The following is a 15,003-nucleotide window of genomic DNA, read 5'->3' on the forward strand; positions in this document are numbered from 1 at the left end:
CTTTTTCAAATCTACTGCTGCCCGTCTAAGACAAAATAACGATAAAAAGTAAAAGGGATTACGACTAAATTATTTCCTCAATATGAAGTTTGCAAAAAAATACATAATTTAGGAATGTAATTTCAAAAAAATACACTAATATCTAGATATTTTCCCTGGCTATTATACATTTTAAATAAAACAAAAAGGTATTTTGTAAATTTGCAAAACTTGTAAATAAAAATAAACAAGGAAATTCTGTTTGCATCGATGTTTACATTGAGCAAATGTTTTTACAGATACATAACAGACATACACCATTATGAATGCCAAGTGTTAGCGCCAAGTATAAGTGATAAACACTACCTTGTATGAAACATCTTTCGTTTATAACTGGATTGCTTTGAACATATATAATTTTCCTCAGTATGGAATTACACAATTCTAACATATATTTTTATTTGTCATGATACTAATTATTTTTAAAGATTAAATGAACATATAAAAGCCTTTTCCTTATATGTACATATGCAGCGTAAACAAAACCCAATGCTAAACTGTTAAACTGGTATTCGAACCAGCGCCAATAAAAATCGCGCACTTCGATGTGAATTTTAAAGATCGCAGTATTTTTATCAAAATGCGCATGCATAAATCGATGCTACATACATTTATATGGATATCTATATTACTCATACTGCTGCCAAAACCATGCTCAATTATTACATACTTTATTCCACGTAATATTATGTTTGAACCAAAACTTGGGTGAGCCGTTCCCAAGCCCCTTTAAACAAACTTAAATGTGCAGATACAATTATATGTTAAAAACCATTTATATGAGGCCGTTTAAAAAATAAAGATTCTGTAAAATTAAGTATTTAAATGAACAGTTTTGAAAGATAATCTGGAAAAGTTAGAATGTGCGTTTGTCTTACCTTCCATACCAAAGTTCCCACATCAGTGTTCCCAAATCGAATATATCCGTGTGTTTACCAATGTTTCCTTGCACCACAACTTCCGGAGCCAAAAACCTAGAGCCATCATTTATGCTCGTATCAATCTTACAAGTCGGTCCACAAAGTTTCGTTATCCCGTTGTGTAACTGTGCATAGAATATTTTTAAAACGGTGAAGTTGGAACTACGTTTAAACAATAATAAACAACTTTGTTATCCACTCAAAACTCACAACTTATTAAAAACTCCGAACAACATGTTCATGTATATATACGTTAAAAAGTGTATAGCAGTTGAAAGGCGATGTCTCACCAAAACGCCTCTAAGGTGGATTTTCCTATGTGCATAGCCTCTCCCGTGGATGTACAATATCGCAGAGCAAACAGCCTTTCCTGTTCGGCCAAAGAAATCTGTTGCGTGGGCCCTTGCTTCTTGCGGCATATTTCTAAACGAAGACAAACGTTTGTGAAATGTTATTCTAACATTTTTATCAAATCAACATGAAAACCGGTTATAACTTGCCTTTTGTATTTATTGTCAGCAATACGAATATCAGGAAAGGATACATTTTAAAAATGATTATAAACCAATATAAACGCAATAGTAAGCGTAAGAAATAATTCCATTTAGTAACTAAATCGTGATAATAATGAACATAACTTACGGAACTAACCCACACTGCAGTTTGGGATTATTGAAAACATAATCTTCCAAGTTTGTGTCACATTTTTCGAACAAGAATAGCAACCTAAAGCTGCTCAGCTTTTCATGCTTTCCGCCTCCAACCACGGCTGGCAACATGTCAGTGTAACATGCTCCCTTGAATCTCACAATGTGCTCGTGATGTAGCCTCCTGTAGAAGGTGTGTAGCAATTGAAGCAAATAATATAGCTACTGTTATTATCAAGTAAAACTTTTTTACTAATTGAATCTTGTCCAGTTGTATGCAATGCAGATTTAATTGCTGTATCTTTAGTGCAACTACAGTCTTAGTCAGTCTCATATGCATTGCTTTTATAAAGCTTGATTTGTCATTTGCGGCTCAGGTACTACTAAATAATCTTCCATATACTCTAAGGTGTACTACAACGTACCCGGGGTAAGGACAAAAATACTAAATAATACCCCGGAGTATGACTGGGTGACTTAAAGCGTATTTTACGTACCCGGGATGCAGTGTAGTATACTTAGGATTACTCGGTGTACTTTATGTAGTATTTAAGCCGACAACGACCAATTGAGCCTTAATAACCTATGCAGCCTATTTAGATCAGTAACAATATATACGTTATATTCTACAACCCATTGTTTAAACCGCGACCGTATGGTTGTCGTAGAATTAATTCCAAGTTAGATCAAAGGCTTCTTTACATACAAAAATCGAAATAAATTGAAACGCGTTTAAGGCAAACCTACGAATAAATAAATGTTATTCATTGTGTTCAAATATATTTATTAAAACATATAATTGCACAACTTCATTTATAATTTAAATATACCTGAATATTTCTAAATCAACCAAATGTGTAAACATCGTGGTAGGTGATGTTTTTATAACTTTTAGTGCTACGTCTGTGTGTAAGTATTTAGCTGCATAAACCTCTGAGAAATGCCCAGTGCCAATTTCTTTAATACGAGTGATGTCCAGATAGTTAACGTTATCGTTGGCAAGATATTGAAGCTCAAACAATCTCAATGAAGCAATATGATCTTGCACAGCAGTCTTTATGTCCGTAAACTCACTTACAATCTCGCTTGATTCACGCTTGTCTTTTAAAATGGACTCAAGATGCACCATATCCGCCTGCATCGATGTAGAGACTATACGGGCACTCATTTGATCTATTCTTTTCATTAAGATGGTAATATAATTTTCAAAAACACATTTGTCAATTGATTTCCTTTTCAAGAATTCGTTCAAAGATTCCTTCAGCCATTTGTCCATGAACGGTGACCTGTCTTTCCGAAATTCTTTCAATTTTCTTTCATCATTTGCATGTGCTCCAAACACAATCGGGATAGCAACCAAGGCGGCCACAATGCCTAGCGGTATCCATATCGGAGCTGTCATCGCAATGAATACCTTACCACCAGTTTGTAAAGTATACTCGGCTTCTATTCCATCAGCCTCTACTGTTTAATAATGTTTATGAATGTATAAAATCGTGCAATGTAATGGATCTTGAAATTGACTTGTTATCAAATGTTTGCCTTTTTTAATTATGGAATGCCGATAGATTTTAGCATCGTTACTTATGAGCTCTTATTCCATAATAATACCATAATTGAAGAATAAAACAAAACTGTTAGCACCACTTGAGTTCGGACGTCATGCATAGTCGCACGATTTCATTAGCGAACGCTAAATTATCAAGACTTAAGAGGAGACAAGCACATTTAAATTCAATACGAGTGTGCATAGGATAGTGTGTACTTCATGAATTAACGGTATTGATACGGATTTTAAATAAGGTTAACAATATGATGAGGTTTAAATTTCGATGAGGTATTAAATATACATTGTAGTTGTGAAACTTAACACACACCTTACCTTTGATATCTAGCTCGTTTTCAATATGCACAAGTCGTTCAACGTCTTCAAACTCTTCTCGCAATGATTGAAATTTCTTTTCAAATTCCTCGTTTATCATTGTTACAGTGCGTTGGTAGTGTTTAGTGTCTTGTTCCCATTTCTGTATTTCTTCTAAAATCAAACCCTGGATATACCTCTTCACCTCGGCTCTAGTTTCGTCGATGTCATACGCAGAAAGGGGCATGCTAATATTGGCATAGAATCTACTCTTGATATCGCTTTGGACAGTCGTTTGCTTCAGATGTGTTTCTAGCAACACCACCATTTGCGTACATCGTGAAAATGCTTGTTGCTTTAAGTCATTCTTCATCTGTCAGTAAATAAAACAAACACTGATATGCAATTTTTATAAATTGCATTATCTTGAAAAGTTTAAACAAATAGCTTTTCAATTTACCAATCATTGACACAATCTTGACATTCTTAGTAAATACTGTGCAAGTTAATACCTTTGTTGACTCCGAAATGAATCGCTGTAGTTTTTTAAAGGGCTGTCTCACATCGTCGTTGGACTTAATGTCATCGTTAGCAAATTGTATCCTTACTAATGCATGTTTTCGAACGTGTTGTAACATGCTGTCCAACCAACTTAGGAAGCAATACAAGTCATTTAAAGTGCATAACATTAAAAATAATGCTACCGCCATTATATCGGTTACAATAAACAAAAACATTTAATATCAATTATATACAAAGCTGACGTTTTTGGTTACTCTAGCAAACGTTTTGTTGTTTTATAGTCTCTGGTAGTTTAAACTATGAAGACGATTTTCATTTTTCGGATTTATTATAAAAATGCATTTACAAAAACTGTTATTTCTTTATTTAAAATATCAAGATGTTATAAAAATTATATCCAATAATGATCAACCTGTAATGTTTCTTCAATTTCCCTTCCTGACTTGCGCGAATTATATTCCGAAGTCGTTCGTAAACTTTCTTTAATAGATCGCTCATAAGTGTTCCCGAAACTCTGCTTCTGCTGGTCTAATACGCATAAAAAAAGTTAGGTTTGTTGAAAAAAAATCTTTACAAAAAATAAAAAGGTACTATATAGTAAAATTAAATATATGTTATAATTAATCATCAATACATACAGAATAAAAAAAAATATTGAAGCTATTTAGGTGCATTTGAATAGTCAAAACATGACAAATTGGGCGGTGGTTTAAACCAGTTTACTCGCATTCTGAATCTCCAACCAAGGGCCAATAATGCTTGTTTAAAAATTATCTTTGTAAAAAAACTCATACACGTGTATAGAAATAATATTTTTATTACGAGATAAGCTATTGAATCAGCTTTAACATTACACTTAGATAACGGTTTCTTACTATTTAGCATTTATATTGCCTTATAATTTAAAATGTAAAATCGTTTTATGCTAAATGCATGTTATTCACTTGCCTCGTTGGTGCGTAGCTTGTAAATTTGATCATGTTCAGAAATTCCAGGAAAATATTTCTTTATCTTCGTAACAACCTCTTTCCAGATTTTTTTCTCTGCACCCGGATCGGAGCTTTCTTTTTTCTCAACAATTTCCCAGTTGTTACATACAAACATTATACATTTGGCATCAAAGCTATTTAAATTGTTTAGTCGTGTGTCTGACTGTAGCTGTTTGCACAATTGCATCAACTGAAATGCAATGTTTCTATACAAATACCTAATTAATAATATTTGTTGATGTATTACTTTTGTTCTGGGCGTGAAAATGAATGCCTTACTATATCTGGAAAAGTATTCATTTCAAACTGTTCAATATATAATAAAATGTTAAATGTATATGCTCACTATCATCACAAACATATTTGGTTAGATTGAACCCGCCGAACTTACAACGTTCTTTAACGTGAGTACACAAAGAAGTGTTACTATATGCAGTTAATTGACGAACGAGTACAAAATACCTTATTTTCTTGCACATCATCAGGACATGCGCTGTTGATGACATAAATGAGAACGGACGAATCAGCAACCGATTCCATGAACTGTTTTGATATTATCTTATCTTCTCCTGGAATAGTTACAATGGTAACGCTTTCCTATAAAGTAAAAATGTCATTTTACTTATCGAGTCAAAATTATAGTACATGTCTTGTATATATCTTTAAAATAAACTTAAACAAATTATATATAATAAAGTGTAGCATTACTGTGTTTCCGAAAACTGGCAAATGGCAATACGTTTCAATACGCTGAGACGTTTTCCCCTTCATTACGTCCGATAATAGACATTGAAACGTGCAACACTCTTTAGGGAAAACATGCTTCTCGCTGGATCCATTCGCCATTTGAATCACAAAATATCCTTCCGCGCCCGATGGTATTGTATGCACACAGCAAAAAGTTCCTGGCGAAATTGCATGTGGATAGGGAAGTACTTCTGTTCCCAAAACTGTGTTTATAACATTGTTCATACCTGAGTTTGACTCGCCTGCAAACATGAATCAAACGTGTATTGTTACTTTCTGTTTCAGTTATTGCTTATGTCATAAAACAATAAAACTGGAATTTACATTTGTAAACGAAAAGGTAGCGTTTTTTTTCAAATTCCGGCCAATCAGTCAGTGTCCCGAACCGCTTACTTACTTGATAACAATTCAAACATTACATGATACAACATTTAAGAAACTGAACTATGTTAACAAATGCTGCATTTAATTGCATTCAATTTTTAGTTAAACGACACATTATGGTATTCATACTAAGGTCAGCTAGTAAGTATCTCATAAATATGCAGTTGATATAAACATTATATAAAATTATTTTATACCTGAAATTAAAAGGTATGTAAAGAAATAAATATCCACGACGTTCATTACCTGTAACAACAATTTTGCATTTCTCTGAAACTCCGGCTGCATTCTCTATCAGCTTCGATGAAACATCTCCGTATAATCTGTCCAACAATGTGGACAATTCTTTAGGAAGATCACTCACCATCTGTATTACTTGCCAGTATACTTTCAATAAGCTTTCTTTTGCTTGTTTGTCAGTGACGAAAATGTCTTTCATGTTGTATAGCGCCTAAACATTAAATACTTTTAAACGTATGATAATACAATTATTCAATTACATCACTGTGTTTCTGAGAAAAAATTGAATTTCTTCTAAGCGACTTGTACGTATTGCAGAAACGTCTAATAGAAGGACGGGCTGGTATTCTGAACTTTTCTGAGACAATTTTTATGTATGAATTAAGAAATGTTCTCTCATGTTAAAATAATTGTTAACAAATAATTTCTAAATATTGTGAAGAAACTTTAGAAAGATCATATAATAACTTTTTTGCCCTTAAATAATATTGCAAACAATCTAAAAATAATATCGTCTGCAAACAATGATATGTTACATTTTAAAGACCTTCCTCAGCTTAAGCTCTGATAATTATTTATGTTAGATAAGTCGTTCAGAGAGCTTCTACGAATAAGATATAATAGTAATAGACGCAGATTATTGGTAGTACTATATGTAGGTTCCGCATTTGATGGATTGATGTCTGCTTGTTTTAAAAGGCACAATCTATTATAAATGTTTGAAGAAAGTTTTAAGACTTCTGCAGAGCTTTCTTACAGAAAGAAACAAAAAATTGTTATTCTTAGATTATTACAAATATATATATCATGATACTTCAGTTCAGAAACAAATGAAAAACGAATAGATAGATAATTATGCAATAATATTTGGAAATGTAGCACATTTCACAGTAATTCACCTTTTTTAACTTAAAAGTCATACCGTGAATATCTATTATTTCCATTCAATTTCTTTTAACAAGTGTTCACCTCTTAAAACTTCAAAACATGCCAAAATCTGTGAAAAGGACCCTTTAAAGTTAAACAGTTTCGAATAAATGTAACCGTCGTATCTTGAATTCGCAAAAAAGAATGCTTATTCAAAAATGAACCCAACTACATAATGATAGGTTACAAATTAGCTCACAAAAACTGAGATAATAAAACAAATTATATCATGTTCACGAAATGTTTTTTTAGATTAAAAGAATACAAATGGTCATGCTTGAGTTCGAATTAAAATGTAAATGTTTTAATTATAAATTAAAACGGAGTTTGTGTTTGCTTTTCCTGCTTAAAGTCGACATGTGATTTACATTTCTTGTTTGCACCAAGTGAACAAAATATCAAACCGCTATTACAATACGGTTGCGATAAGGCATTATCAAGTTAATAGGGTAATGCAGTGATAAATCACGCAGCAGTTGTAGATGCATAAGTGTTTGATTAATGAAAGTACCAAACTTTATGTGGAGTCTTTTAATCTTTTTGTGCTTAAAAGTGACGATGCGATTGATATTCATCAATACTAAATTAAACAAAAAAGGTTTCAAATATGTTACTTTTAACAAATAGATGGATCTTAACATTTTATTTTTAATTATGTTTTTTGTGAATACAGTCTTTTTTTATGAGACACATAGTAACTGTGAAATGTGGAGCAAAAGGCTATTTTGCTTTAGGTCTTTCCCCTACTATGTATGCCACTTGCTAAAAATATTTGTTGATAATTCCAGTTGCTGATATAGACAGTTGAAGACAATGCCACTTGCTAACAATATTTGCTCATAATTCCAGTGGCTGATATAGACACTCCCACTTGCTAACAATATTTGCTCATACTTCCAGTGGCTGATATAGACAGTTAAAGACAATGCCACTAGACAATATTTGCTCATAATTCTAGTTGCTGATATAGACACTTACAGACAATGCCACTTGCTAACAATATTTGCTCATAATTCCAGTTGCTGATATAGACACTTGAAGACAAAGCCACTTGCTAACAATATTTGCTCATAATTCCAGTTGCTGATATAGACACTTGAAGACAATGCCACTTGCTAACAATATTTGCTCATTAATCTAGTTGCTGATATAGACACTTGAAGACAAAACACGCCAATTGTAACATTACAGAGATATACATTAGCATAGAAAGGACAAAATTAGTGTTTATTACAAAATTTAATTAGTTCATGGCTGTTAACATCTGATACAGAATTAATAAAAAAATCAATAGATATATTGTTTAAAGTCACTTTATTTCCAGAAAATATTTTAAGTGTAACAAAAAAAATCACATTACACAACATGGTCGCCAGTGCGAGCAACACCATAAGTAGCTGGTCGCGGGACATTACGGCAGGAGAAATCCATATCACAGCCTGTGCACAGTACCAGATATGAGGTGACCACCCTCTGGAGAAACTGGGCTTAATGCAAGTGTGTTAAATGACGTCCAAGATTAGAGCAGTGCTCACAGGCTATTTAGGAACGACATTTTCCGCTTATATGAAATGTATCATAAATAGGAAGTATTTTCTGAAGAGAAGTCCAGTTTAGACAAAAAGTGTCGTCCCTGATTTGACTGTGCGGACTGCACAGGCCAATCTGGGACGAAAGTGTGCGCACATGCATTAAGACCAGTTTCCTCAGAATGAGGTTCAGTTATAGGTTCTGCATCACATACACCCTCAACTATCATCAGGAGGCATCAAAGTTCTGTAGGCAGACGATACGGTGTGGCTCTACGTGTTCCCTACACAGAGGACATTCGGCCTAGAACAGAAACATACTTGATAGACTGGGTGCCGATCTGTCGCTGAAATGGTTCTTTTGTAGTAGTGGTCATGCAGCTACTTACATACAATTTTAACTCAGATGCTTTAAAATACAGTGACGGTGAATATATTGCAATAATAACAATAACCACCTGAAACTCGTAAAAGCCTAGTCTAATTTCTAATAGTAAACAGACCTTGATCACTTGTACCACCTCTAATGGTAAATAAACCTTGGTCTATTGTACAACTTCTTATGGTAAATAAACTAAAATCCTACAAATGTATAGGGTTCAAGAAACTATTTCCAACAAACCTAAGCATCCTTGAACTATGATCACAGATACAAATGTCCTAAACCTTAAATCCTATAAACCAATATCCAACAATCCTTACAATCCTAGAACTTAATATGGTTACTGAAACCAATCTCATACAAACCAAAAATCGAAAACACCAATATCCTACAAACCTAAAAATCCTAAAACTGAATATGTCCTAGAAACCTAATATCCTAGAAATGAATCAACAATGCCTCTGTACCTTGGTCGCGCACCAGTCGTGTATGCAGCTCCAGCAGAAGAGGTGGCCACAGGGGGTCGCGGAGCTACGTGACCTCTCACCCAGACACAGGGCACACTTCCTGTCTAGGGACACCTGACCTCCCACCTCTGAACTAAGTAAGGGATATAAATAGATTTTGTAGCATTCTTGGAAAACCGGCCTTAATGCATGTATGTAAAGTGTCTTCCCAGATTAGCCTGTGCAGCATGCACAGGCTTATCAGGGACAACACTTTCCACATTGACTGGAGTTTTGTTTAAAAAAGACTTCCTTTTAAACAAAAAAACAAACAAAAACCTTATCTGGGACGATACTTAATGCACTGGCTAATCTGGGATGACACTTTACACATGTGCATTAAGCCCTGTTTTCCCAGAGTGTGGCTCATTTAGTAGTATTCTGCTTTAAGCATTTCATATTCAAGAGTTTTTTTACAAAATTTATCTAAAAAACATCATTCATTAATGTTTTTACAAATGCTGTCAAAGGATATTGCTATATATTTTATAATAATAATATTTAGGCAAGACTATTGCCAAGCAATAAAAGCCCCCTACCTACGCAGGATCCACTATTTTCAGCAATATTTGTAGTTTATTTGTTGCAATAGCAACCAGAATTCTTGACGTAGGAACAAAATGAAATGATGTGCAAAATCTCTATATTGGCATCTACTTATGTTTCAAGTTTCATGAAAAAAAATATGAAGAACTTTTAAAGTTATTGCAGGATCCACCATTTTCAGCAATATTTCTTGTATATTTATTGCCATAGCAATAAGAATTCTTGACATAGAAACAAAATTAAATGACGTGCATCATCTCCATATTGCCATCTGTCCATGTTTCAAGTTTCATGAAAAAATATGAAAAACTTTCAAAGTTATCGCAGGATCCAGAAAAAAGTGACAGACTGACACACACACAGAGCGCAAACCATAAGTCCCTCTCCGGTTTCACTGGTAGGGGACTAAAAAGAAGGACAATGTAAGGGTTAAAATTAGAATTATAAAATTGATGTTGAAGTATTTTATACTTATTCAGAATATTCAATGAAACAATACAGTAACTTGAATATCCATTGACTCAACACTTAATTTTCACAAACACAGTCATTGATTAAAGTGTATGGCTGAAAATATATCTTATATGCACGCTAAATTGACAATTTATTCCACAACTGCAGAGCAAAAGTACGTACTGGGTATCACTTCCTCCTATCAGGCCGGCTCCCTTTCTGTACGTCTGCTGCAAGTATGCCCTGGTTCCCAGCAATGCAGACCCCGCAAGCTGGGCCAGGGTCAGCCAGCCTAGAATTCGGAAACTCTTGCTCACTGAATCATCAGACACCCTCTGTGCACCACCTGTGTACTGCAACTAGCAAAATATGGGGGAAACATTAGGTTTTTTTGTGTTTTTTTTGTTGTATTTTGTCAATGTTAACATTATTTAGAGTTTGTTTTTTGGTTTTATTTTTGTTTTTTTGTGACGTAGTATTTTTGTTGGTGTTAACAATATTTTAGCTAAATGCTAGTAATGGCAGTCTATAACCCAATCTTAACTTTTCCAATAGAAAGCTAAGCATATCGAAGTGGGAAACCAGTACTAAGTGCATGCATATATGAAATTGTCTTTTCCTGGTTGAATAAGAGGTACAGTGAGAATTGCCTTATTTTAAGATGTTAGATCAAACCCAAATATTATAAAGTTATGTGTCTATATGTCAGGTTAAAGCAAAGTACAAATGTAAACTAAAATTTAATCTCCATACATAATAACAAATTGTGTCAGAAAAAACATGGCCGTATGTTTATTAGTCCATTACTATACCCATTCCTCGACATATAGCAGTAAACTTCTCTATAACTGGTAATGATGTTTTTTAATGTTGCAAAACTTGTCATTATACCACAAAAGCACAATTAATTTTTTAAGGGAGTTTCATGTTGATTTTACTTTAATATTATATCAAGAGTTTTCACAAGCGTTAAAGTCATGTAACAGAAACTGATTATGCTGCAATGTTGTTTTTTTTCCTGAGCAAAATCAATTTCAAAATTGGCTCAGGTGTCATAAGAAAATAATGCACTGAGCATGTAGATAGAAATTTGGTAAAACAAGACGTAGAAGAGCATTTTATTCAATTTCACAAATTCCAGTACTTACATATTGCACTCCATTGAATCGCTTTGCAAGTTGATAGAACATTCCTTGCATGTAGAACACAGCCATGTGCAGTCTGTGTGTGTAAAGGACCAGGTCCCTAGCAATGGGAATGCACTTCAGGAGAAACTCCCTGGTTGCTATGGGGACCTCCTGGAGACCATGTGACTGCAGCCTCCTCTCCAGCCAGTCTAGACCCTTGCGTATGGTGTACGGTATCAACACGTGGAAGAGTACCATAGTGAGGCGACGCTGCAATTAATCACCTTGTTCTTAAAACTTCTTATACATCCACAAACAAGTGTATGTCTTATTTTCAAACTAGCAAAATTACAGTTCTGGCAAGGAAAAATGCTTCACACATTTGTTTGTTTATTGATAATTATCCATTGAAATCTGCGCAAAAAAATAAATAAAATTTGTTAAGTTTTTTTATTGATAATTTAAGACAAAACATGGATTACCTTCTAACATTTCAACTACCCCCAAAATTCCCTTCAGAAAAGGCATTTTGTTGTTTTGTTGAGATTGAGAATGGCCCAAAATCAAAACAAACAAGAACACTACATAAGATGAATTGTAGTCTTTAATATAAATCATTCAGCAAATTAAATTATAAACAGATTAGTAACAAGAACTTATTATTGAGATTATTACTGTATCAGATTTTACATTATTATCCCCCTACCAGTATAGAGGGTACATGTCTTCTGGAAGAGTCCACCTGGATAATGTTCACATACTCCTCACCTATGGTCTGGAAACCTGAAACACATACATACGGAATATTAAGCTAGCCAATTGTTCCATGTGTTTGTATCAGTCGAGTGGCTTGCGTGATGAAGTATCTCAGGAGTGTGATACGAAATAGCGCAAGCCACAAGACGGGAATTATTTCTGTGCAGTTGTATTTTACCATTTACAACTTGTATTTTTTTGGAACATAAATCAGGTATATAATAAATACCAGATATTCCTTTATAAATCCACATGCACAGGCACTACGACTGCTTTCATCCCAAACAATGTTGAACAATTGAAGTCAATGTTCAATACCATGACTTAAGAAATAGTTTGACATATCTTTATGAAACCCTACACTTGAAGACTTTTCTAAAGCCACACTTTTCAAACTTGAGTATCTCAGTTATAACCTAAGATTTTGAATAAATATTTCACATGTGACCATTTGACTACATTCTGGGCAAGCTCAGTATAAAATCATTCATCCGTGATGATCGGACGCTTTAGAACATGGGGTGAGTAAGGTTTCATTATTTCTCACGTGAAAATGGTAAAACACGATACTATTCTAAATTTATTTCAATTTCATCAATTTAACTGGCTGCTTACACAAGGAAAACATATAATTAATTTTTAGAAATGCATGGTTCATATGAATATTTAGAAGCGCAACAGCAAATTTTGGCAAATTGCAGGCTACCTACATCAGGTGCTAAAACGTGCGATCGTCACAGATGAATGATTTTATGGTTAGCTTGCACAGAATGTAATCAAATGATCACGTGTACAAATTTACATAAAAATCTTAACTCATAAGTGATGTATTCAAGATAGAAAAGTTGTGCATTAGAAAAGTCTCCATTACAGATGCTGGTAGCCTGCAAAAATGAATAAATGTGTACTTGCCCTCCTAAATGTTCACATGAGCCATACATTTTTATAATTATAATTTTATGTTCTCCTGGTGTAAGAACCCACCTAAAATGATGAAATCATTGTTTTTAAAGAATAATATCGTGTTTCACCATGTCCACATGCAAAAAAAGATGAAACCATACATACATCACGTGCTAAAGCGTTCGATCATCACGGGTGGCTAATTATATCACCAGCTTGTTTAAAATGTAATCAAATGTAGAATGTTGAATAATAATCTTAAATCATAACTAACATATATAACTTTCAAATGTGTTGCGTTAGAAAAGTCTCCAAGTGTATGTTATGATAAATGATCACTTGTTTAAAAGATTATGCAATATCAATGCTTAATCAGTATGGAAAAAGAAGCCAGATCAGCCAGCTTGGTCTCCCTCTAAAAAAAAACAAGAGAAATCCAAACCTGTTTCCCAACAGAATGGCAGTCATCTTTAAAAAAAAACATATTCAGATATTTAATATGATAGAAGCCGTACCCGATGTATGTGTTCAGATTGATAAGACTCTGCTGAAAATACTTGAAATGTGCTTTTGATAATCAGGGCTTAAGAAATGTGCGTTAAGTATCATTTGGAATTTCAAGATCATTCCAGACTAGCCTGTGCAGTCCACAGAAGCTTATCAATGACAACACTATCCGCTGTCCTTTAAATGAAAATACAATAAAATCGGAAAGTGTCTTCCTGCTGAGTCTGAGTTGTCTGCACAGGCTAATCTGGGATGACACTTTATGAAAATGCATTAAGTCACATTTTCCCACAGTGAGGCTCAATTGTATTAAGACTAAACGTCAAAATACCAGACTGTTCTTATACTGTTCTTATACTGACCCGAGAGGGTTGTTAGACAGAAGTACCCCAGGTCAGCTGCCAGGTCCAGCTCTCTGCGCCACGTAATCCAGGCCCTTGCACCTACAAAATGTTTGTAAGATTATAATACAAAACATGAATGTTATAACTACTGAATAATAATTACTTCTGCAGTGAGATATTGAACTGATTTAATAGATGCATACAAAATAAAGTGGCATATTTTCAAGCATTTATTTTTTCCAAAGTCTTTAAATGTCATTAGTCCCAAAATAAAAAGTAAAAACAGAAAACAAAAACGAGTATACATACTATTACTATTCATACTGAATAAGATTGTTTACAAAAGACCTTAGTGTTTCACATAGAAATAAAGGCTTTCTAACTACCGAGCAAGCTATGGACAACATCAGCTGACATTTTTCTCAAGTATGTCAGGTAATATTCATCCTTCTGTTGAGATCTTATAATCTCTGCTTTGCCAGCTACTTTGAACATCTGAAAACAAAACTCAAGCGTTTAGTCAATTGTTAAATGCAAAGCCGGCAATAATACATTATTTTAGAACTCATTGATCAGAATGTTGAAAGTTCACCAGTTTGCTATGATTACATATCCTGGATTTATGGATATCATTCCTGGTAGACATAGTGAAATTGCAAGGAATTCATTAATCA

At 33.8% G+C, this 15,003-nt stretch overlaps 1 protein-coding gene across 6 annotated transcripts in view; it reads right to left on the reverse strand.

Moving 5' to 3' along the window:
• Positions 1 to 8,739: 8,739 nt before the first annotated feature.
• The window catches only part of LOC127839369 (peroxisome biogenesis factor 10-like), a 169,057-nt gene continuing 162,793 nt past the window's right edge, over positions 8,740 to 15,003 (reverse strand). The window contains exons 2-8 of one of the 6 annotated variants that reach the window (XM_052367742.1): positions 14,716 to 14,824; positions 14,348 to 14,428; positions 12,526 to 12,602; positions 11,841 to 12,089; positions 10,876 to 11,051; positions 9,655 to 9,787; positions 8,740 to 9,109 (exon numbers count right to left, since the gene is read on the reverse strand). In XM_052367742.1, coding sequence (XP_052223702.1) covers positions 9,035 to 9,109; positions 9,655 to 9,787; positions 10,876 to 11,051; positions 11,841 to 12,089; positions 12,526 to 12,602; positions 14,348 to 14,428; positions 14,716 to 14,824 — 900 coding nt within the window. In that variant the 3' untranslated portion in view covers positions 8,740 to 9,034. The remainder of the gene's footprint in view (positions 9,110 to 9,654; positions 9,788 to 10,875; positions 11,052 to 11,840; positions 12,090 to 12,525; positions 12,603 to 14,347; positions 14,429 to 14,715; positions 14,825 to 15,003) is intronic. The other 5 variants (XM_052367746.1, XM_052367743.1, XM_052367744.1 and 2 more) reach the window with 5 other exon arrangements.

This window comes from Dreissena polymorpha, chromosome 7, assembly GCF_020536995.1.
Source record: "Dreissena polymorpha isolate Duluth1 chromosome 7, UMN_Dpol_1.0, whole genome shotgun sequence".
Lineage (NCBI taxonomy): Eukaryota > Metazoa > Mollusca > Bivalvia > Myida > Dreissenidae > Dreissena > Dreissena polymorpha.